This window comes from Rissa tridactyla, chromosome Z, assembly GCF_028500815.1.
Source record: "Rissa tridactyla isolate bRisTri1 chromosome Z, bRisTri1.patW.cur.20221130, whole genome shotgun sequence".
In the NCBI taxonomy this organism is placed as follows: Eukaryota; Metazoa; Chordata; class Aves; order Charadriiformes; family Laridae; genus Rissa; species Rissa tridactyla.
In genome coordinates this window covers 73,334,237-73,358,806 of record NC_071497.1, presented here as the reverse complement: position 1 = coordinate 73,358,806, position 24,570 = coordinate 73,334,237, and the positions used below count along the sequence as shown (strand labels likewise).

The 24,570-nt window shown below is 35.6% G+C and overlaps 1 protein-coding gene across 8 annotated transcripts in view; it reads left to right on the top strand.

Annotated features, from left to right (window-relative positions):
• The window catches only part of NIPBL (NIPBL cohesin loading factor), a 157,010-nt gene that overhangs the window by 111,356 nt on the left and 21,084 nt on the right, over positions 1 to 24,570 (top strand). For all 8 annotated transcript variants that reach the window (XM_054185780.1, XM_054185784.1, XM_054185786.1 and 5 more), the window contains 17 exons: positions 730 to 912; positions 4,763 to 4,960; positions 5,157 to 5,228; positions 5,393 to 5,482; positions 6,608 to 6,711; positions 8,271 to 8,357; positions 10,443 to 10,674; positions 11,388 to 11,539; positions 12,356 to 12,436; positions 13,464 to 13,564; positions 16,356 to 16,494; positions 16,694 to 16,776; positions 17,816 to 17,948; positions 18,526 to 18,669; positions 22,946 to 23,035; positions 23,268 to 23,482; positions 23,583 to 23,685. In XM_054185780.1, the coding sequence (XP_054041755.1) occupies positions 730 to 912; positions 4,763 to 4,960; positions 5,157 to 5,228; positions 5,393 to 5,482; positions 6,608 to 6,711; positions 8,271 to 8,357; positions 10,443 to 10,674; positions 11,388 to 11,539; positions 12,356 to 12,436; positions 13,464 to 13,564; positions 16,356 to 16,494; positions 16,694 to 16,776; positions 17,816 to 17,948; positions 18,526 to 18,669; positions 22,946 to 23,035; positions 23,268 to 23,482; positions 23,583 to 23,685 (2,207 nt within the window). The remainder of the gene's footprint in view (positions 1 to 729; positions 913 to 4,762; positions 4,961 to 5,156; positions 5,229 to 5,392; positions 5,483 to 6,607; positions 6,712 to 8,270; positions 8,358 to 10,442; positions 10,675 to 11,387; positions 11,540 to 12,355; positions 12,437 to 13,463; positions 13,565 to 16,355; positions 16,495 to 16,693; positions 16,777 to 17,815; positions 17,949 to 18,525; positions 18,670 to 22,945; positions 23,036 to 23,267; positions 23,483 to 23,582; positions 23,686 to 24,570) is intronic.

Sequence of the window (24,570 nt, the reverse complement as noted above, 5' to 3'; positions counted from 1 at the left end):
CGTTTGAAAACGTGATGAGAGTGCTGTGATGTTGTCTACCTGTTCACCTCTGTGGGAGAGAAACCTGACGTAGTCCAGCTAGCTGTGTGTCTATATTCAATGAAAATCTTTCAGTTTGCTTTGTAAGAAAAATCAAGCAAAAATTTGGGTTGCATTATAAAATCACAAGTAGGGTGTAAGAAAAAAATCTGAGGCAGAGGTTGAGTTGTCAATGATTTGTCCTGTATTTAAGGATCAGACCGCAGAGGTTCTGCCACAGATTGTCCCTGCTTACTGGAAAAGACAAGATTACTTTCTTGTGTACACTAAATAATATGAATGAGAATAAACAGAACTGTTAATGAGGCAAAAAGAATCCTTAATTTACCTATACTGTTAGAAGACCTGTTAAATTCAGAGTATGAACTAAAACAAGACTGAATTTTGTGGAAGTGGAGCAGGGATTTTTTTTTTTACAAAGGAAATTCATTGATTTGAATTTATTTATTTTATATGTCTGACAGAATATTTTATTGAAGGAACTGTCTATGCAATTTATTGTGTTAATTTCTAATCGTAGTGGGAACAATAAATGCAACTTTAAAAAGGGCTGTCAAATACATCCAGGTATATCTAACTCTGGTATTATTAGTGGATATAGCGTAAGTGGTTCCTGAGAAACAACTGTAGTGTTGGGCTCGTATTTTTATCTTCAGGTTCACATTTGCTCTTCTTACTCTCCATTAATAGGTAGCATAGATCAGTCAGTGTTAAAGGAGTTGCCTCCTGAGCTCCTGGCAGAAATTGAATCCACCATGCCACTTTGTGAACGTGTGAAAATGAACAAGCGCAAACGTAGCACAGTTAATGAGAAACCAAAATACGCTGAAATCAGTTCTGATGAAGACAATGACAGTGAAGAAGCTTTTGAATGTAAGTAGTGCATTGTTCTGTTCCTACTGCTAATGAAAGCTAATACTTTGCTAATACATGGCTTTTTTTCACGTTGGCTACCGTAAAACATAAGAAAACAAGTTTGCTGTCCTGACAACTCCTTGGCCAAGAACGTACTTTTTCTTTTTAAAGAAAAATTACTTGATTTCAGTTTGTCACTTAAGATGAAAAGCAGCTAGTTGCTAATTTTCTTTTCCTGATTACCTTCTGGGAAGCTGCTGCCTAGATATTTATTTTTTTTTCAGTTACACCATGAAAAATCTTTAGCCATAATCAGATTAAGGAAAATATCCTCTAAAGCAGCACAGAAAACTTGCATACAAAGGTATGCAAAGAAATTCTTTAGTAAATAAATGTTAAATTATTCTTAGTTTTATTGGTAAGAAAAGTGAAGGATCCCCTCTTGAATTTTTCTGATATAATAAATTGAGAATCCTAATGCCCAGAAGTTTCTCAAAATAGGTTGTCTTTCACTATTTCTCTGGCATATTGCTTGAAAAACTGGAGTTGCCTTTGATGAGTTCTCAAAATATCATTTGCTGATGATACTATTCTTGAATTAACTGTTTTCAAAGGAAGAGAGGAAGGTTGTAATTAGTATTTTGCAATGCAATCAGATGAAGTTCCCAAGCGTTAGAAAAACTGTTATATGCTTCTAAGTTAGGAAGGGATTTCCTACTTGCTAATAATAGTATGGTAAGTTTGACTCTATGGTAGTTCAGTTAGCCAGCAATGAAAAGAAACTCTGGTAAAACAGAGTAAATGAGTTCAGTCACGTTAACATCTTAGCTGTGTTACCCATGCAGGGCTACAGGAGAAGTGCCTGTTGGTGTTATCCTGAGAAGGCATCTTGCTTGTTATGTTTTTTTTTTTTCCCCCAAGTTTAGACTCTTTCCACTTTGGCTTATATAAACATCTCACTGAACATTTGTAAAACACAGTGTTTTCCTTTTAAGTCTTCTTAGGGTCCAAAAGAGAAAGATTTGTTTTTTCTGCTTTTTAATATGTTTCAGGTTCTCGTCCAATAAATATGCAGTGCTTATGCACACATACGTGTAAAAATTGTAATAACCATACCTCTGATCTTTATCAAGGAAGCAGAAAAGAATGTCCTTTTGTTTCTTTGTTTTTCCTTTTAAATTAATAATTCTGCTTTGCATGTGAGTATGAGATCTTGTGATAATTTGTAATCAGTCTTGATTATGGCCAAGAATTAATGATGATTTGCTTCATTCAGGGTTCTGTATTCTCTGTTTACCATATCATATCACTGTCCTCTGCAACAGTGAATTAAAAAAATAAATAAGTAAAGCAATGGTATTTAAATTGGTCGGGAATGGAGAGAATTGTCAAGTATTTCAGATACCTTTACCTATTAGCCACAGTGGCAGTTGAAATTATTAAATACAAAGTAAAGCAAACTAAGGAAAACTTTGGCAGTAATTATATGCTTTAAGAGATTCTAGGTTCATTATATCCTATCAAGAGATCTGGCCATCATTCTAAACAATTCATTGAGGACGTCTGGTTTAAAAATGAATTATAGTATTTCTCAAAGGATACTGAAGAACTGAACTGAATTAAAATGAGACAAAATGATCAAGACAATGAAAGTTATGTGACAAGAACACTGAATAGATTTGTATTGTTACAAATGTGTTTGGTTGACTAAAATTGAGCTTCAAAAAATATGAAATAGTGATTGATATAGACGAAAAGAAGTTTGAGTATCTCATGAAGAAGGGACATTCCATTAAATTAAATGATGAGAAACTAAAAATTGATGAAAACATTCTCATACAGTAAGTGCTAAATGTGTTATTGCATAAATGTTTGGCAGAATTCAGAAAGAAACAGTGTATTTATATTACAAATAGTCTTTATTTATGTATACAATCAATAGTACCTCTTGAAATTTTATTAATAATTAAATTTTTAGTCAATTTTATCTACATCAAAATAAATTTTGTAGAGCAGTGGTGGGAGTAGGAGATCCCATGTTCATCATATTTGCCTTGCAGAGCCAGAACAACTGTAACATATTCTGTTTTGTCATGCAGCATTGATAAACCGGTCAATTTAAAATTCTGCTGGAAAGCAATATTGTAAGTTACTTTTCTCATGGAGATGCAGCTGGGGTCAGAATTCATCCTGCAGAGCTTAAATTTATACTGATGATTTGTAAACATGGCGACAAATGTCATGTGCCTCCACAATACTGTCTCATGGGGGAAAAAGAATCAGTTAAGATGTGTAAATTCTTTCCCCATAAAACGCTTAACTTTCTTCTCCAATACGCTCACTCTAGGTATCCAAGATGGCCATTCATTTCTTCAATTGCAGTTAATGCTCAAGCAGTTTAGACAGTGTTAGTAGCTCAGGCATCATGAACATGGCTGTACTGCCTCCAGAAGCAAGTCTGATCAAGAAGCACTGCAGTTCAAAGTCTGAACTGAGTTACTACCTTAAAGACTCGGACCACCTCTGTGCAGAAGTCTTGTACTACATTTTCAGAAGTGGGAGCCATCTAGGGTGCAGTGCAGAGCATTTGTATCACCTCAGGTTTAATGGGTTTTTTTAATTAATTCTGAGCCTGGGCTGACTATTAACTATATCCTGGTACATATACCAGGTGTGACTATATCCTGTTATGTTTCCTATGCTTCTCAATAAACTGGGGTTGTGGGAAGAACTTGTCGGTTCTGTTCCAGTTCTGTATAAACTTCAGGAGACTTTGGTACAGACACACAGCTGTCAGGCTGTTATATGCAGGTTCACAATCATAAACTCTGCTAGTCTAGAATGTGATGTTCTGGAATTGTTCTGATCTTCACAGCACAGTCTGTGTTAGACTTCTCTTCGCTAGCCCAGTTATCGTCTTACATAAGATACTGAGAGTTGGCTGATTTCATTGACAAAGCTACCTCCTCCTCTCCATCCTTTTTTTGTTACATGTTAGCACACTCTCCCCTTCAAGACATACAATACTTTCTTTGAAAATAACAGAGAACTCTCCATTCTGCACACCCACTTTATTTCCACCAAATCTCTGTTACTGTATAGAACATTTATCCCTGTTTCTTCAACATTCACTTCTGTTGGACTTTTTGGTCCTGACTGAAGACTGGTTATAATATCCTTCTGTGGGTACTGACTTGCTGTGTGGCCCAAAATTGTGACTCCAGCTTTCTCCTTTACACTCAATTTCCTGCAATATATATATAAAGACAAAATTTTAGTTGTCTTGGCAAAACAGAATGTCTTTAAGCAACTAGGTTGCCATATCTCACGGGAGCTTAATGTGTTAGATGAGCAAAGCAGTCACTGAATTGGAATATGGACACCCAGTAGTAGTTACAATTTATGTAGATGAAGAAGTTATCTCCGTGCTCTCTTATGAAAGGATTAAACTTATTTTCGTTTGTTCCATTTTCTTTACTTTCCTTAAAAGGACAAATGCCCTGTAAATTTGTATTTTTAAATGTTTGCTGGTGTCTTTGCCAGTTTCAGGCACAGTTTTCATGTAATTCAAAATAAATCGTTAGAATAATGCCATAACAGAATTTTATATGATAGTTTTAGAGTGGTCACTTGTTTTAGGGAACAGCTATACAATAGTGTTTAATTTGCAAATCATAGAATTATTTAGGCTGGAAAAGACCTTTAAGATTATCAAGTCCAATTGTAAACCTATCACTGCCAGGTCCACCACTGAACAATGTCCCTAAGTGCCACATCTACACATCTTTTAAATGTTTAAAAATGTTTAGTTTTGAGCTATTAAAAGTAGAATTTTTGTACTTATAATGAAAATGCATTTCACTTCTAGCTTCTCGTAAAAGACATAAAAAGGAGAGAGATGAAGCTTGGGAGTATGAAGAACATGACAGAAGAAGTGCTGGTGACCACAGGAGAAGCGGTCATTATCATGAAGGAAGGAGGACTTCTGGTAGTGGCCGTTACCGTAATCGCAGTCCTGATGACTCTGATATGGATGATTATTCTCCTCCCCCTAGCCTCAGTGACGGTAACTGATCATTTAAAAAAATCAAATCCATAACTGTAATGCAAATTCCGTAATACTAGTGCACTTTTAACAGATGTGTTAAACGTTGTAAAAAAAAAAATAAATCTTTCCATGCAGCATTGAATACAAGTGCAAGAAATGTAAATAATCCTATATTTCTTTTTTGAGAAGTTTCACATTTTATTCTCTTAATTAGTGGCTAGAAAAATGAAGAAAAAAGAAAAACAAAAGAAGAGGAAAGCTTATGAACCTAAACTAACACCTGAAGGTAATTTTAGATTATATGTTTTCTACAGTTTGTATCTTTTGTTTTGTATATAAAATATTGTATATTTGTGGGGTTTGTATATTATATTGTTTTGTATATAAAATATCGTATATTATATTGGTTTGTATATAAAATAATTATTTATAAATGTATTTTTTCACCAGAAATGATGGATTCTTCAACGTTCAAAAGGTTTACTGCTTCCATAGAGAATATTTTGGAAAATTTGGAAGACATGGATTTTACAGCTTTTGGTAATATGTCAGAAATTTGCAAAATGCTTTCCCCAATTAGAAACATGAGAAACACCAAAAAATTTGTATCTCAGTATTTTCAAACTTCCTTCTTGATGACTTAATTGCCTGTGATACATGCGAGGGCATATTGCATTTATGCAAGGCTTGCACCTTGCGTGGTGGCCTTTGCCTTTCCAATTTCACTTGCTGCTGCAGGAAGATCATCCTCCTTCCTTGTCCCTGCAGAATCCAAAAGGGGTGTAAATCATAATGAGACAAATAGTAGTCACCTGGAGTGGAAAGGATACCTCTTTGGGATGTCATTAGGGTATTGTCTTCTGTCAGACATGTCTTTGTAAACAACACTAACATAAGATGGTTCTCTTGCTAGTAACCTTTGAGGCACATAATTTTGCATCTTGCCTTTGACCAGCCAGTTTAACGTAAATGTCTAAGGAAGTAATTAAGGTTGACCAAGGTGACTTTCTATTGCAATGGATAATAGAGGATTCATTAATTTTTTTTTCTTACCATCTTTGTCAGAGTATTAGAACAAGGAGAGGAACATAGTAAACAAATCACTACAGTTCTTAAAGCAATAATTTGTACAACCTTGAATGGAAAAGTGAAATCATTGATTCTTTCTGTGTCTGGTAACATCATGGGTTTTTGTAAGGATAAGTACGATTAAGACACAGGGTATCCCAGAGTACTTAATTTCATGTGTGGTTTTCGTCTTGCCCTTCCCCAGAGTTGAACTTTAGAATTAGGACTACAGTAATTTGAGATTTTTTTTTTTTTACTAAAGTAAGGGTGATGGCACAAGACTTGCAAGAAATGGGTTTTGCTATATTAAAATTCTTTAGTTTATGATTTTCAGAAAGGGATACCTCATTTTAGGCTGTTATAGTTCAGAACCAATCATATTTAACAAGTAGTCGTTTTTTTAACACAACCAAAAGTTGTCATCATCAGCCTTCATTAGATGGAACTATTAGATGCTAACTATTTAGAACTATTAGATGCTATCAGTTCCTTTTCTTCAGTTGGCTTTTTCATATTGGCTGTAAAATACTGATTTCTGTGAAGTCTAGTTAGAAATATGATTGTTAATTTCTTTTTTTTATTATTTTTTTTCTAAAGGCGATGATGATGAAATTCCACAGGAATTGCTACTGGGAAAACATCAGCTTAGTGAGTTGGGTAGCGAATCTGCAAAAATCAAGGCAATGGGCATTATGGACAAGGTACATTTTCAAAGTCTTTTACTCTTTTTGGATATATAGTTTTGGTTAAAATACGAAAACTTATGTCCCCTAGAATAACGTGCCATCCTGTTCAGGTGAGCATGTGGCAGATACTGCGAACAGTTGTTCTGCTGACTTCGTTGAAGTGCTTAAGAAGTTACCACATCTTAACTGTTACTGTCTTCTCGGAAGCTGAGACTTTTTTTGTTGAGTGGTCCTCTGTGTCAATGCTGACTATATGCCAGTATGTAATACCCATGCCCTAGCGATAAAATCTAAAATAATTAATCTACTTTCACAAAAGCATGTCAACCTCTAGGCTTTGCTCCTTACAGCTGGTGTTGAGCAACCACAGTAAATCAGAACCTGCTGGCACAATCAAAGCTTCCCCCTTTCTGATAAATGCCGTCAGTGCAGTGTAATGTATGATGTCCAGCCAGCATCACACTGAATCACCTGCTTCCTCTGTCGTTCCAAAAAGGCCTTTTAAACTTATAACACCCCAGGTGATAATAAGATTCATTTTCTATAGACTGCGTATTGTGGTTTCTCGGCCATACGCTTCCCGACTTAAGTTGAAGGGAACTTTTTGTTGGTGCAAACTGTTGGTATCACACCTCCAGTAACAATGTTCTTCCTTTCCTTATCTCTTGGCTTTGGGCAGTCATATGTTATATTCTTACTCTGCCTGCTCATGACCATTTACTATGTTTATGAAGTGTCTTGAAGCCCCTTACTATAAAAGTCACTCTGAAGGGTGATACGATACCATATCCGAAATTTAGATATTCTTCCTGGATTGTTCTTCAGTTTCCCCACCTGCGTTTGTAGCATGTTGTCAGCATGATTGTTTCTCTTTCCTGATAGTTCTCACCCTTAATCTCCCTTCCATATTTTTCACACATACATACATACAAGTATACATAAACAGAATTTTTTTGCTTCTAAAGCTGAGTGCCAGTAGTATTGGGATGAGTGAAGCTGGCTCTCCTCAAGTTTAGCATATTCTCCAAACTATTTAATAATCGTTCTGTAGAAGATCAGTGAGTGAGTTTGAGTTTCATTTTTCAACATGCTAGGTCTTTGAAGATAACATTAGTATTAAGAATACAGTTCCTTTTTATTAGCACTCAAGTATCAGGGAATTTAATTTCTGCTTGTTCATGGAATTTGGATTTTCTCCAAGTAGAGTCTGTGTGGTCAGTTATAATTTGTGATTGATACTTCAGATTTGTTAAATTTCCATTTCTAGAAGAAAAAGTGTATAACTATACAACATTAATGACAGAGATGCAATTTTAAATCTATTTCTATGGATTTTGCTGGTTGAAAATGCAATTTGATTGCAATCTTAGAATGTATTTCACATAGTTTAGTTATATTATCAGCATTCTCAATCGTGCCTTGTCAGAAACCACAGAAGTCAAGATCCGATACTTATCTCAAATTGTTTCAGATTATATAACAAGTTCTATCCTTCATCCATGGACATTCTTTTCAGCAATTCAGAAGCCTTTGTGTTCCTGCAGTTGTTTGATGTTTTCCTTTTCTTCTGGTAGCTCTCAACAGATAAAACAGTAAAAGTCCTGAATATTTTGGAGAAGAATATTCAAGATGGATCAAAGCTTTCTACATTACTTAACCATGTGAGTTTCAAATAACATAATTTCACAACATGGTGTAGAATAGCATTTTTTTTACTCGAGTCTTACTTCGTGATAGTTTCAAATGCAGTGTATGTGTGTGAAAGGAATTTCTGATATAATACATATGCAATTGAGATTCCAAATTTTAAGCTTTGAAGTAAAATTAAATTGATTCAATTTTTTCAGTACTAAAGGTGTTTTTCTGTAGTACTGATAACTAGCAGGTATATTGGGAGCAACTGAGTTATTTAAATATTATAGTTTCATCCTGAAATATTCATGGTAACTGGTGTGACTTGCACCATTGGACATTTCTTTGCTACTTTGCTTCATGTACATAAAATATCCCTTACACAATATAAGAAGTACTGCAGCTTTCATGTAGATCACATTCTTCTCCTGAGCACTAGGAAAGGAGGAAGCACTTTGTTTAGGTCTGTTCTTATGCTGCAGAGTTAAAGTTGTCAACATAAACAGAATTAACAAGAAGTTTAAGATGTCAGGGTTTTGTTCTTGATATAACTAAAACTACATGGGAATTTGGAGTTTTTATAAGGTTGATGTGTGATGTTTCACATTTCATATGTTTATTTTTACACTTTCTAGTCAAAACAATATTCTAGCAATAATAGAGTGCTTGAGTCATGGAATAAGAACCCCTTGATCTGCAGAAACAGAGAGTAATTATTTACATTGGAAAGGAAGAATTTAAACTTGAAAATGAAAACCAGAGACACGTTATTTGTACTTAAATGCTTTTACCTAGATAGTTTTTAGGGTTTTCAGAGTTCAGTATACAGTTCTGAATGTCTCTAGCAATATGAGAAATAAGTGAAAAGAAGGTGTTGGTTTACCTGCTCTGCTTCACTGTGATTAAGTCTTCATGCTAATGCTTTTAAAGTGATATTTTTCTTTTAGCTTTTGTAGTAAAACTCAAGATTATTAAGTATGTAATGAAATTGTCCAATGATTGCAATTCAGAGACAAAGCTTCAATTAAAAAAAGAAACAATCTTTAGCCAAACAAGTTTTAGATTTTTTTTCTAAAAAGCTGTTAAACATGATTCAAATCATCATGGCAAAGAAAGACTCTGCTAAGGCTTTACAGTGCAGTATGATAACCTACCTCCATATCAGGATGTTTTTCAGAGCCTGAATGCAATTGCATATTCTTTTTATTTCCAAGATTAATGAGAAAAAAAAAATTAAAACTACTTGGGTTTTTTTGTGTGTAATGACTTAAAGCCATGCTATGCAAGAAATTTACAGGGATATTGTTTTAGATTCTCTTACCCCAAAGGGAAAAAGTTGGTATGACACCAAAGTTCAACAGTGTTGAACTGTCATACAGGCAGGAAAGATTCTTTTTTCTGTAGGCTATATCTGTACCAGAGAAGCTATGAATAATTCTACCTGGTTTTGCTATAAATAATGTTATTACAATATTTAAGTATTGCTGGGTGGTCATAATTCACCTCATGCATGTTTGGTTTTGTAACATGTACAAACACAGAAATACGGAGATTCTGTACCCTTTGCTAAATCTAAGTGGATATATTTGATAAGACATTTTTTAAACCTGTTGATAATAGATGGGTTGGTCTGTGAAGCAAAGTCGTGTACTTAGGAGTTTCCTTTGACTTCATATCTTTTTGTGTAAGAATTCCCTCTAGCGGCAAAAATCAGCCTGATCAAAGCAGCAACTGTTGGCATAGGCCACTGAAGAAGATCCTAGATGAATGACTTTAGATTTTGCTTAAGGTACATCAGTTTTAAGTAGAGTATCTGGCAGTCTTCCTTCATAGTGCTTCCCCATGGTATACAGAAAGTTTCTTTTTGTTCTAGCAGAAGAATACAGTGAGACTTTGAAGACTTGTAACTTAGGGAGACATACTACAAACACGTTGCTATTAAAACAAACATTAGTTGATTTCTAAAACAAATTATTTTTGTATCAAAAATGAAATACAACATTTTATATGCACGTGTATGTAAGTATATTAAGGTAATGATGTTATCTTTTACTACGTAAGGATAAAAATTGGACTTCTTTTTCACACTATCCTGTTTTTCTTGCCTGTTACAGAACAATGACACTGAAGATGAGGAGAGGTTATGGAGAGATCTTATTATGGAAAGAGTGACAAAATCTGCTGATGCTTGTCTTACTGCTATCAATATTATGACATCACCAAATATGCCTAAAGCTGTATATATTGAGGACGTAATAGAAAGAGTTATTCAATACACAAAATTTCATTTGCAAAACACTCTCTATCCTCAGTATGATCCTGTGTATAGAGTGGATCCTCATGGTGGTTAGTATGCTAAGTAATTTTTTAAAATCTTTCCACATTAAAATATACCAAAACATAATCTACTGTATGATGACGTGAGTGACATGACTTTGTGTAATAAGATTTTTATATGCAACTCCTATACTAACAGTGCTTCCGTATCACATACAGCATCCTGAATTAATGGTTTGTGTTAGTTTTAGGATGATGAAATGTAAAGTAAAACAATGAATGAAATGCATCCTCTGAATAAATTAGTCATTAAACCTCTTGGTTTACTGCAATAATGTTGATCTAACCAAAGTATTTAGACTAAAGTATTCAGAAGTTTGTCAAGTTTGTCTGAAGTTCAGTTTCTGTGTTTAGTTATTGTATCTAGGAATAGGTCATTTTATAGTTATAATCTCTGCGTATATAATGATTTAGTTCAGTGAAAACTATTTAGGATTTAGCATTTTGTTGTCACATGCATCCCTTTAGATGCAAGGGTCCAACTTCAAGAACCTTCTAAAAGATCTTGGATCCAGAATTTAGAGAAATTATGAAATATTAGTATAATGTAAAATTCTTGCTTTGCAGTTGATGCTACTAAGTAGTTTTTCTTCTGTAAGCAATTGCTCTTACAGAGCTGTAGTCATGCACTTGTTTTGGGGACTCTTTTTGAGGAAGGTCATCTTTCTAATATTTGATGTGAAATGTTGAAAAAACTAATGAAGATATTTTTTATTTTCTAGGTGGTGTTTTAAGTTCAAAAGCAAAACGTGCCAAGTGTTCCACCCACAAGCAAAGAGTTATAGTAATGTTGTATAACAAAGTTTGTGACATAGTCAGCAGCTTGTCTGAGTTGCTAGAGATACAGCTTCTTACTGATACAACTATTCTTCAGGTAAGTTTTATCAGAATATTTTCTGTCTCAGAATGTTTGTTTTTCTTTTCCCAGAGAGAATGTAAAGTGAGATTGTCTGATGACATGAAGTATGAAATCAGTACGAACTTTTGAATTATTAGCATCAGAGTGACTACTTTGTTGTGTAGTAGGTAATCTGCAGAAGAGTATTTAAAGTTCAAATCTTTAATGGTTTTTCTCGTACACTTAAGAAAAGTTTGACCTGGTTGTATTCAAATATAGAGTCATAGAATTATTTAGGTTGGAAAACACCCTTAAGATCATCGAGTCCAACCTTTAACCTAACACTGCCAAGTCCACCACTAAACCATGTCCCTAAGTGCCACATCTACACATCTTTTAAATACCTCCAGGGATGGTGACTCCACTACTTCCCTGGGCAGCTTCCAAGAGTAGCATTGACAACCCTTTCAGTGAAGACTTTTTCCCAATATCCAGTCTAAATCTTCCCTGGCACAACTTGAGGCCATTTCCCGTTGTCCTGTCACTTGTCACTTGGGAAGAGAGACTGAGCCCCACCTTACTACAACCTCCTTTCAGGTAGTTGTAGAGAGCGATAAGGTCTCCCCTCAGCCACTTTTTCTCCAGGCTAAACATCGCCAGTTCCCTCAACCACTTCTCATAGGACTTGTTCTCTAATATTTTTAGGACTTGTTCTCTAATAACTTTGCAAATAATATGAAGTAATACATCTTGTTGAATACCTTATCTGCTGAATGAATAACCTACTTGTGAAACTGCATAAATATCAGTTTGTTAATCAAATATACTTACAATAATTTTTTCTATTGATAGGTATCATCTATGGGAATAACACCTTTCTTTGTAGAAAATGTCAGTGAACTACAGTTATGTGCCATCAAATTAGTGACTGCAGTAAGTACTTTTTAATTTGCAGTTTCATGTTCCTGTGCTTCTGAGAGTTAGGGTATTCACGTGGGCTGTATTTTCTCTCTGGTAGAGAATTGGAGTTTAGAACTAATTTTATTCTTGCAGGTTTTTACAGTTTGGTATCATAGTCTAGGAACAGTATTAAGTCTACTTGAGCTGCTTCTATTTGCAGAGTACTCTATAGAAAGAAATAGTGTACTTAACCAAAATTAAGAATATCCTTGCTTTATCTTACGTGTCCTTTCTTGTCATAAGAAATCTTAGCAATGTGGTTTTCCTAATTACCTATGTTAAGATTTGAATTTATGCAATGGAATAAGGTATTGAACTAGTAGGATACTTCTAAGTAATAGAATAAATTATTTTCCTCAGAAGAGGTGGCTATGTGAAAACATCATAGGACAGATAAATATTATTTGAGGAAAAATGAAATGCAACACATATGTGCTTGTTCAAGTGAGAGTTTTCCATCTTTGTGAGGATGATATACTCCAGTATTCTGTCTAAACAAAAGGAGACGCAAAGTCTACAATCCTGACTCTGTAAAAAGTATACCATGTCAGGCAAACATTAAAGCTCAGGATATGAAGTAAAACTGGTTTTCACTTGTGTAAAGTGTGGTCTACAACCACATGTGTTCGTGTAACTTATGTTACCACCGAGTTTTGCTGCGTACTGGTATCTGAAAGCTTAGTATTACACTGACTTTCCTATGCAGTATATTCTACCATTGACAGAAATTTTTAAAACGTAAGGTATTTTTATGAACTATTACACATCTATTTTATTTGAAGATTTTTAAATCTCTATTTGAAAAAGATTTAATGTATTTTATAAAGAAACGCTTGCTTTGAAAAAACAAAGTAATGCTTTAAAACAAGGTATGCATTAATGCAATCTAAGTGTCACGTAAAGTGTATGTTTCTATACATAATTTGTAACAATATATTTCACAAGTGATAGTTCATGTAACAATAAATAATTTTCTAACAATCCTGTAACTGTTAAATAGGTGTTCTCCAGGTACGAAAAACACAGACAGTTAATACTAGAAGAAATTTTCACTTCCCTTGCGAGACTACCAACTAGCAAGAGGAGTTTGAGAAACTTCAGGTAATTTCTGACATAGATTAATAACTTGTAGACAGTAGCATTTACAGTTTCATAGATGGTAGGACTTCAGGCTTCACTATTTACTACTTCTTTAAAAATCTGTGACTCCACAAGCTGCACTTTATTAGAGTTTCAGATTTCAAAAAAATGCAAGCAGAAGTGCCTGACAAATGTCTTGTAATAATCACTGGGTTTTATGCCATGGTATGTGTGCTTGCTTATAAAAATAATTGAAATATCTTATTATTTGTCTGATTAAGGAGGTAAATGAGTGTGATATTAATGTGCATGCAGAGGTTTGGGTTGGAAAATTCTTTGGTTCTGTTTGTATGCAGTTACATTTCTTCATTCCTAAAGCTTCATAGGAAAATTCTGGCTGAATTTCTTTGAGGACACACTCAGAGCACTCTTTCCAGGAGTGAAATCAATCCCATATCCCTTTGAATGAGTTTCATTTAGGAACAACTCTGTTGACTTTAACTGTCTTTTATGCACTTCAACTGGATTTCAGTCCACCTTCAGAATAATAATATACATTCAGGTTCCATCTGAGAAAGAATCAGACCTGAACTGCATTCAGTAACAGTTGAGGTTGAAACATTTGTTGTTGGTGTTGATTTTATTCCTTGCTTGCATACATCTTGCTCCCAGAGGCAGACAAATTGTCAGTTAAATATTTTATTTGAACCAGGTGGATGAACAGGAAATCTCCAGGAAAAGAAATTCACTGAAACTTTGAAGTTGAATTCAGTAACTGTAATGTTAACATAAGTGCTTGTTCCTACTATTTCCTGTTGGTTTGGTTATAGAAATCAGAGAGATCTAGCAAATAGGAAGGGGGTAACTCTTTGAACTGGGACATGTATCAGAAGGAAGCCACTATTTCAAGGCCAGTGACTGCAGTGTTTATCTGTAGAGTCCTAACTCTGCTCATTTGAAAGGCATTCTCTAACTGTGGCTATAGTCATGAAGGGTAAAACTTACACAAAAGTTGATGTGAAAAGTTTCTCTCTCTAAAAATAGTCAACGATAACTTCATAAAGATAATAATTGCAGTGTGTTTTGTGCCCAGTTAGTATTTTGATAATCTGCGGAGAATAATGTCAGGGATTATCACCACCTCATAGAATCATAGGGTTGGAAGGGACCTCTGGAGATCATCTAGTCCAACCCCCTGCCAGAGCAGGATCACCTAGACCAGGTTACACAGGAATGCATCCAGGCAGGTTTTGAACGTCTCCAGAGACGGAGACTCCACCACCTCTCTGGGCAGCCTGTCCCAGTGCTCTGCCACCCTCAAAGTAAAGAATTTCCTCCTCATGTTTAGGTGGAACTTCCTATGCTCAAGTTTGTGCCCGTTACCTCTTGTCCTGTCCCCAGGCACCACTGGAAAGAGCCTGGCCCCATCCTCCTGACACCCACCGTTTAAGTATTTATAAGCGTTGATAAGATCCCCCCATCAGTTATCTTTTTTCCAGACTGAAGAGACCCAAATCCCTCAGCCTTTCTTCATAAGAGAGGTGTTTGAGTCCCCTAATCATCTTGGTAGCTCTCTGCTGCACCCTCTCCAGCAGTTCCCTGTCGCTCTTGAACCGGGGAGCCCAGAACTGGACACAGTACTCCAGGTGCGGCCTCACCAGGGCAGAGTAGAGGGGGAGGATGACCTCCCTCGACCTGCTGGCCACACTCTTCTTGATGCACCCCAGGATGCCATTGGCTTTCTTGGCCACAGGGGCACATTGCTGGCTCATGGCCATCCTGTTGTCCACCAGGACTCCCAGGTCTCTTTCAGCTGAGCTGCTCTCCAGCAGGTCACCCCCAACCTGTACTGGTGCATGGGGTTATTCCTCCCCAGGTGCAGCCCTACACTTGCCCTTATTGAATTTCATAAGGTTCCTCTTTGCCCAACTCCCCAGCCTGTCCGGGTCTCTCTGTATGGCAGCACAGACTTCCGGTGTGTCAGCCACCCCCCCTAATCTTTGTGTCATCAGCGACCTTGCTGAGGGTGCACTCTATCCCCTCGTCCAGGTCATTGATGAATATATGGAACAGGACTGGACCCAGTACTGACCGCTGGGGAACGCCACTTGTCACTGACCTCCATATTGTTAAGGGTAGCAACAGGTGGTGTTGATGTATGTATGGCTAGTAAACACCATGCTATTTCTCAAGTTCTATCATGGGAGAAACATGGGAGTGTATTCATACTGGTTTTACCAACTTAAAGACACACTTAAAGATACTTACATGCTGAGGTTCATAGTCTGTTATGCTACCTCAGATTACCATAGGTGTAACTCTTGTAGAAGTCAGTCCAGGTCATGGTCACTATTTTGTGTTGTTTACAAGTCCTGCACGCTTCATATATGTTAAATAATATCCAAGTAATAAATTATTAGGGCAACGGTTTTGTGTATTTCTTTTGTTGTGTTGGAAATGGATATGGCATTATACGTAATAAGCCTATTGGTAAGTGCCTTAGCATGTAGGTGTTTGATTTGTTAAATATTCCCGTAGACTTTTCAGCTGCTGAACTTCACAGATATCCCGATAGCCCATCTGTGGGCTGTTTCAGTTCCTCTCTTCTGTCTGAGAGTAATATTTACTGGTTTTTTTAGAACAAATCTTACGCTGCATAAGAGCAAAGCAAATGACTAGCTGAATGTCTAGAGCACAGATTTCTAGTTCTGGTAATAATTTTAGAAGGGTATTATTTAGGACCAAACATTTTTGGTTTGTTTTGTCTTTTTTGTTTAGTTTTAGTGTTAATGCTGTCTTTTCTTATTAACAGGTTAAACAGCAGTGACACTGATGGGGAGCCTATGTATATTCAGATGGTAACGGCACTAGTTCTGCAGCTTATTCAGTGTGTGGTGCACTTGCCATCAGCAGAAAAAGATTCTAATGCAGAGGAGGAATCAAACAAGAAAGTAAGATATTTTTTAAAATCCATAATTATTTTTTTTGTACAGGAATGATTTTGTGTGTTTGTAGGTATAATATTGTATTATGGTGCTCTGATAATCAAACATTGTAATTTTATGTCTGCTGTAATTACTTGATGCATGAGACATGCTGATATTTCTGTGTATGCTAAAATAGTAGACAAATATATCTTGTTATTTTTAGGTGGATCAAGATGTGCTTATTACTAACTCATATGAAACAGCCATGAGAACAGCACAAAACTTCCTTTCTATTTTCCTTAAGAAGTAAGTACTGTTGCATTCTTTAGCATATTGATTAAACCAATTCCAAATAAAGTCTGTCATACTGTAAGACAAACCTAACCACTTTGCAATGCTAAATACCCACTCATTAAGTTATTTATAACAATATACTTCGTAGATCCCTAAGAGAGCTACCTATCTGGACAAAAATTGTGGAACAGAAATTCTGCAGAGACTTCTTTACACATTTAAGAATCTGTTTGATAGTTCATGTAGGATCCTTTTATTAGGGATCTGTTACTCATCTGAAGCCTGGAAGAGAAGGCTGAGTAAATATTTAAGTGGCAAAATTATATTCATTCAGTCACCAGAATGACAAAGATAAAAAAATCTAAAAATTACTTCTGTTTAGCTAGTTAGGAATGTCAATAGCTCAACAGGGGGAAAAAAAAGTAGTATACCTGAATAACCAAAGGATTTCTAAGAACAAGTTCTGAGGTTTTTATCATGCTAATTTTTGTTCTTAAGCTGAAAAACTATTTAATAGCCATCTAGCAATATCTATACATACTTCTGGTATCATTAAATTTAGAGATGCCACATAAAAGTGAAACACTATCAGGTATGTTATCAGGTATTTTTTTACATTCTGATTTTAACCTTTGTGGAGCATGATAATGAGGTGTCTTATCACTGTGAGATAAATCAGACCAAGCTTAAGGAACATAGACATAACACCTCTTAAATACCCAGATCCAGCTTGAGCTTTAGAATTTTACTTTGTCCATCCAAGTTAATGCAGACTTTAACCCAAAGCAGTAAATAAAAAAATCTTAGGAACAAAATTCTACTGTTGTGGATTAGTTGCTTTTCTTGTGGTGCAATTTGGGGTGATAACTGTTTAAACTATTCCTCCATAATTGAATAAAACAGTTTTTCTGCTAGTATTTCAGATTTTTTTTTTTTTTAGGATTACATAAAACTGTTTTCTGCTTAAACGTAGGATTACATCTGTTTGCATCAGAAGAAAAGCTTCAATGGCTCTTAAATTCACTTACAAAATTTATTTTATTTTAAACAGGTGTGGCAGTAAACAAGGGGAAGAAGATTACAGGCCACTGTTTGAGAACTTCATTCAAGATCTTCTTTCCACAGTCAATAAACCAGAGTGGCCAGCTGCAGAGTTGCTACTTAGCTTATTAGGAAGGCTGTTGGTAAGGGATTTTTGTTTTTAACTTGTGTTAATTTATTTCTTATCACAATGAAGTCTTGTTTATTTCAACTGAAACTACTACAGGAATGCTTTCTGATTGTTGACACATCTGCAGCATTTAAGGATTTTCTCACTTGTATCACTGCTATGTAATACATAGATAATAAAATTTGGGTTAGAGGGTCATTGATATGGAATTTTTTAAAGATAATATGTGTACAGTTTCTCATGCTGTCCACTTCCACTATTCCATGACATTTTCAACATGAAAAAATGCCATTGTGTAGCATCTAATAAGTGTAGATAGCCATTTGGAGTAAAGTCAGACTAATAGGTGTAATTATTTCTGTAAAATATCTTCTCTGGACTATTCCTTCAGCACTGAACAGGTATATTTGTAGAGAGAGAGAACAAATAAAGGAAGAGTACTGTATCTGTGGTGTAATAGTAAATTACATAACTTTATGCAGCATGGAAGTTAGGTGGAATTTTTAATAAGGTCAAGCAATCTCATGTGAGAAGAATCTCAGTTGCATAAATAAATATTTGTTTTTAACAGTTTATTCTGTTTTTCTTAGGTTCACCAGTTCAGTAACAAATCTACAGAAATGGCATTAAGAGTTGCATCACTTGACTATCTTGGAACTGTAGCTGCAAGACTGAGGAAAGATGCAGTCACTAGCAAAATGGATCAAGGATCTATAGCCAGAATTGTCAAACAGGTATGTGAGAAATCCCATGCCAGCTGGATTAAGATGTATCCGTTCAAATACTGGAAAATTTTAAAGATGTTTGAAAAATTGGCGCTGTGGAGAATCAGTCTTCGTTGTTCAGATTTCTGAGTCAAGTATACTTGATTGATAAGCATCACATTTGTTAGCAAATGTCTTCCTTGCACCATCTCTGTCGTGATCATATGAAGTGGATAATTACAGTGGTTAAGCCAGTTTTCGTGTGACAATACAGAGGAAATAATGGAGCAACAGTTGGATTCTATCTTAAGAGGCCTTAAAAATAAGTATGTGTGTGAATTTGCTGTTGCAAAGTGGTACCTGAGCTTCTGGCATTCATACAGGCTTTAGAGAGTTAAACTGTTAGGCCTGTAAGGTTAGTTTTTATCTGATGTAGCTGGTATTGGTCTTTTTTTATTATTTTTTAATTTTTTTAAAAAAGCTGGACTTGCATGTATCTTTCATTAGAGAGTGCATATTTGCTTTTCTGCTAAAGCAGCTCCAAATTTGTAAGGGTGACAACAATTATCAAAGCAACGTATGCATTTGATACTATACAGTACACAGTATGATGAGAAAATATCAGATCTTACGTGTCCTTTTAAAAATGTGGACTTGCGAATTTCTTACGGATGCTATACGTTTCTTTCTGAACTACTAACTGTTATCACAATGATCTAAAGTTGAGTAGTCATATCAAGTTCATTTCCCTTTCAGTTACCTAAAAGGCTTCAGATCTGTTACATGTACTTTATAATGCCTATTACAGATTTGTGTTGAAAGAACTTCTGCACTTTACAGGCATTCAAATAAAGAATCAAGATTCATCTACTCCTTTATGAGGCTGATAATTCCCATAACTTTTGTCAATTAGTAGTTGTAGAATCTTCTTTATTTTCGTGGCTTAATATAATTTATATTTCTGTGTGCTAAGGGGTTATAATTCTGTTCTGTTGGCAGTGACTCTGACAGTTCTATATTAGACTTCGTGGGGAAATACTCTGGAAGAATCCTTTGCTCTTTCATTATCTCCAGAAGCTATAATAGTGTTGAAAGATATTCTAAAAAGATACATACTCAAGCGATGACCTGAATTTTTCTATTTATTTTAGGGTTTTTACAGGATCGGGCAGTAACTAGACATTAGCATCTGCAGAAAATAAAAATTGCTACGGGCAATTGAGTGTTAAAAGCATTTCTCCAGTTACTCAGGAAGCTTATTAGCATTTGATGGTAGACAGTACCATCCATACATTGTGGTAGGTGTGTACTATACAGTACCATCAGTCAGGATAGACAGTGTGTTGTTTATAAATTACTTGTAAGCTAAGAACAAATCAATACTTGGAAATGTATACATGACAGCTAAGCTTCACTTTGCTGCTCTGATACTTCGTCATCAGAAACTTAAATTATTATTTCCATTCAGAAATTAACTTCTACAGATTGTTCTTTCCTGCTGAATTGAACACTTAGACTCTGTTGGATATTTCCTTCTAACCCTCTGATATCATTATCAGGGCATTTCCCAATGATTGATGAATACTTATAACTCTGTCTACTGTGGTTTGGACTCATGACCTATAGAAGTAAATTTAGGAGAAAATTTATTCTGTTTTGACATTTTTAAACAGTAGATTTTTTTTTTTTTTAGAAATCTGTCATAGATTGTCAAGTTGATTTGAACATTTGTGCATGGTTTTCGTTAGTTTATCTCTTAATACGCTGATGTTCTAGACTTGTAACTGTACCTTTTTCCACTTGCTGTTGTTTGCAAGTTATATTATGTGCTGTATTTGTGACAAGATTCTCAATCTGTGCTGTTCGTACAGAAGTTAAGATGGTTATAAGTTGCAAGTTTTACTGCTGAAGAAAAAAAATGTTTTGTAGCTGAAGAAATCTAAGCCAGAAATTATTATTCTACTTTTATTATCAATATTGAATATGTTTTTTTGTGGTTTTCACAGTTTCTCTTTCTTTGTTCTGTGTTTTTTCTTGTTTGAAAATAGTTAAGGTTCATCAAGCAGTCTTTTTATTCAGCCAATTATACACAGAATTTAACGTTGGTTGAAGGCCATAATTTCAAATCACAGTTTTCACATATATTAGGGTGTCAAATGTGTATTAATCAACCTATATCACTATTATGTGCATTGTAGACATGTTTTGAACTTTTGAACTCATTAATTTTGAAAAAATAATAGTCCTTTTGTCTGCTGTAACATCAGCAGCTGCAAGGAGCTGCATATTTCAGTGTAATACTAAGGAAAAAAGGGTGGTTTATGGGTTCGGTTTTATGCTGTCTTGTAGATGTTGAGAAAGTTAGTTTATGACTCATGCACAAGTTCATTGATAGTGGTTTATTCCATATAACCTGTATATGTGGAGAAGTACATTGTCTTGTGGTCATATACAAGGTCATTGTTAGATTTACATAAGCTAGAACTATTTAAGAGATCAGTATATATGTAGAATCATACAACGGTTTGGGTTGGAAGGGACCTTTAAAGGTCATCTAGTCCAACCTTCCCTGCAATAAGCAGAGACATCAAGTTGCTCAGAGCCCCATCCAACCTGACCTTGAAAGTTTCCAGGGATGGGGCATCTACCACCTCTCTGGGTAACCTGTACCAGTGCCTCACCACCCTTATTGTCAAAAATTTCTTCCTTTTATCTAGTCTAAATCTACCTTCTTTTAGTTTAAAGCCATTACTCCTTGTCCTTTAGGTGCTACTAAAAAGTCTAAAAAGTCCCCATCTTTCTTATAAGACCCCTTTAAGTACTGAAAGCCTGCAATAAGGTCTCCCCAGAGCCTTCTCTTCTCCAGGCTGAACAGCCCCAACTGTCTCTCAGCCTGTCCTCATAGGAGAGGTGTTCTGTCCCTCTGATTGGGCTCCTCATGGCCCTTATCTGGACTTGCTCCAGCAGGACCATGTCCTCCTTATGTTGGGGGCCCCAGGGCTGGATGCAATACTCCAGGTGGGGTCTCACCAGAGCAGAGCAGAGGGGCAGAATCACCTCCCTCAACCTGCTGGCTGCATTTTTTTTGATGCACTACTCTCTGGATGTGACCATCCAACCAATTCCTCATCCATCGAATAGTCCATTCATCAAATCCTTACCTCTCCAATTTCGAGAGCAGGATGTTGTGGGGGACCATGTCAAAGGCCTTCCAGAAGTCCAGATAGACAATATCTGTATCTGTCCTCCTGTCTTCCCCAGTCGACTGATGTAGTCATTCCATCATAGAACGCCACTAGGTTGATCAGGCAAGACTTGCCCATGGTGAAGCCATGCTGTCTGTCTCGAATCACCTTCCTGTCCTCCATGAAGTATCTTGTATACGTATAGGAGATATACATATTTCCTATCAAATAGCCTATTGGAAAAAATACATTCTCTTTTTAACATTCATACAATTTGGATACTATAAATGTGATACAGAGTCTCCAGCACCAGTTTTCAGATGAGTATTTCATATGTAAGGCTTTTTGTGCATCTTAAAAGTGCCTCACAGGAAAAGTAGTACTAACCTGTTCTGTAAATAGGCTTTATGCAGTAGGTGACATTTTTTATAAAATGTGTGTTTGTTCTCAAGCTTTTTGACTGATAGAAAGTTAGTGGAATCTCAGAGAGCATGGTTCTTTAGTGCTGGAGCTCAGGGGTGTTTGGGAACAACCTTTGTAAGTTCTTTCCTAGTTTGAGCACACTTGCTGCACTTTCTCTGTATGGATGCTTTATCCCTGAAAACAGTTATACCAAATATTTTTGCAAAGGGATAAATTATTTTTATTTCTTTGATGTTTCCCGTACCTTTTTACTGTTGTCTGATTCGTATTTCTTTCTATTTCACTTTTTTTGCCTTTTATTCCTTGTTCACCTGATAAGTCGCTGTTTCAGTATTTAATATTGGTGAGACATCTAATGGTGACTTTTATAGGTTAAACCTTGTGTTAGTCTGCTATGTGTGATTTCAGGCCTTTTTTGTTTCCTCTGTGACAGAGGGTCTTCACACAAGGTCATAGAATGAAAATTAATCAAAATAGTCGGTCTGTTTTAAAACCAGTCTTACTCGGCTTTATCTTTTTTAGACTTTAGAGGCATGGTCTAATGCAGTTTATAAGTAATTTGTTAAAAAATTGTTAATGTTCTGCAATTATCAAAACAACTTACTTTAGTGTATCTTATATGTGGACGTGCAGATTTTCAGATGATAATTACCACTGTGCAATATTCTGTTTTGTAACTATCTTCCTACTTCTGACAGGCTTCAGGAGGAGAAGATGAAATTCAACAGCTGCAGAAGGCTTTGCTAGATTATCTGGATGAGAACACAGAAACTGATGCATCATTAGTGGTAAATTTCAACTTTCTGATGTCAAGTGTGTATAAATGTGTATCAAATAAGATTATTTTCGGTTATGCATGTTAGTGCGTCAATTTAGTTGTCACCTGAACATATACTGTTAATTGTGTTTTCTGAAATATAGTTGATGCATCAGATTCACTTGATCTCATTATAATCTGTTAAATTTCCTTTTCTGTATCTGTTGTGTTTGTTTTCTATGTATCCTGCTATATTTCTCCAGTTTTCTCGGAAGTTTTATATAGCTCAGTGGTTCCGTGATACAACTATGGAGACAGAGAAAGCAATTAAATCTCAGAAGGATGAGGATTCATCTGAAGGAGCTCATCATGCTAAAGATGTTGAGACCACAGGACAAATCATGCATAGAGCAGAAAGTCGCAAAAAGTTTCTTCGCAGCATCATTAAAACTGCTCCATCCCAGTTCAGTACATTAAAGTATGTTTCAGTACCACTTATTTCTTTATTAGCCATGTATTTTATGTTTTAATTCATTTTTGATAAACACATCCTAATTAACACATGGAACTTGTTGCAGGATGAATTCTGATACTGTGGACTATGAAGATGCATGTTTGATTGTTCGCTACTTGGCCTCTATGAGGCCGTTTGCCCAGAGCTTCGATATTTATTTGACACAGGTAAACTATGCCGGAGATCTTAGTACAGTGAAACACAGTTGGTTTCTGATTCCAAACATTTTTGTGGTAGCGTGCAATATCTTTCACTGTGGGGCACAGGTATTTGCCCACATGGTCAACAGACCATGATAACACCATATGCTTTCATATTCTGTGTTGATGACATAAGTGATTGTTTCCTTTTCTTGCATGCATTTTGTGTGTCATATTGTTCATACATTATTTTATTTGTCCATATATGTGTGTGTCAAAATCATTATAATTAGATGTACACCGTAAGAGGATAATTCTGTATTCTGATAATTTCTGTAAGATGCATGTTCATTTGGTAATATTAACTCATGAAGTTGAGCTTAATTTGATTTGAAAATACAAGCCAGCTTGATCAGTTGCTTGCAGTGCCTGCTAGTGTCTCTTTGGAAGCTGTTGTTTGACCAGTGCTGTTTCTTTGCTTTTTCTGGGAGAAGAGCACTAACGCATTGGCATGGTGGCATGTTTGTACTCCAGTACTAACTTAGGTTGCATTACTTATGTTGATCTGCATACAGAGCCATTCTTATAGTTCACAAATCCAGCTCTCCTGTTAAAAGAAACATGGTGAAAGCCACAATTGAATGACAACAGTAGAGTTTAAAATGAAGGGACAAAGTGAACATGTGCAAATCATGTTTGGACCAGTCTTAGAGATGTAGCAAATGCTAGTAAATATCCATGCTCAGTTATCAGTGCTGTGGAATGAATATCACTTAGATGCACCTTTCCACTGTCTCAGAAGATATATTCAGTTTTTAGTAGACAGATATTCTTATTTTAGTTAAGTTGTTCACATGCTATTCTGCTGCGTTTTTACCTGTTAAACATTGTTTGCTACCTTCCCAAAGCAAT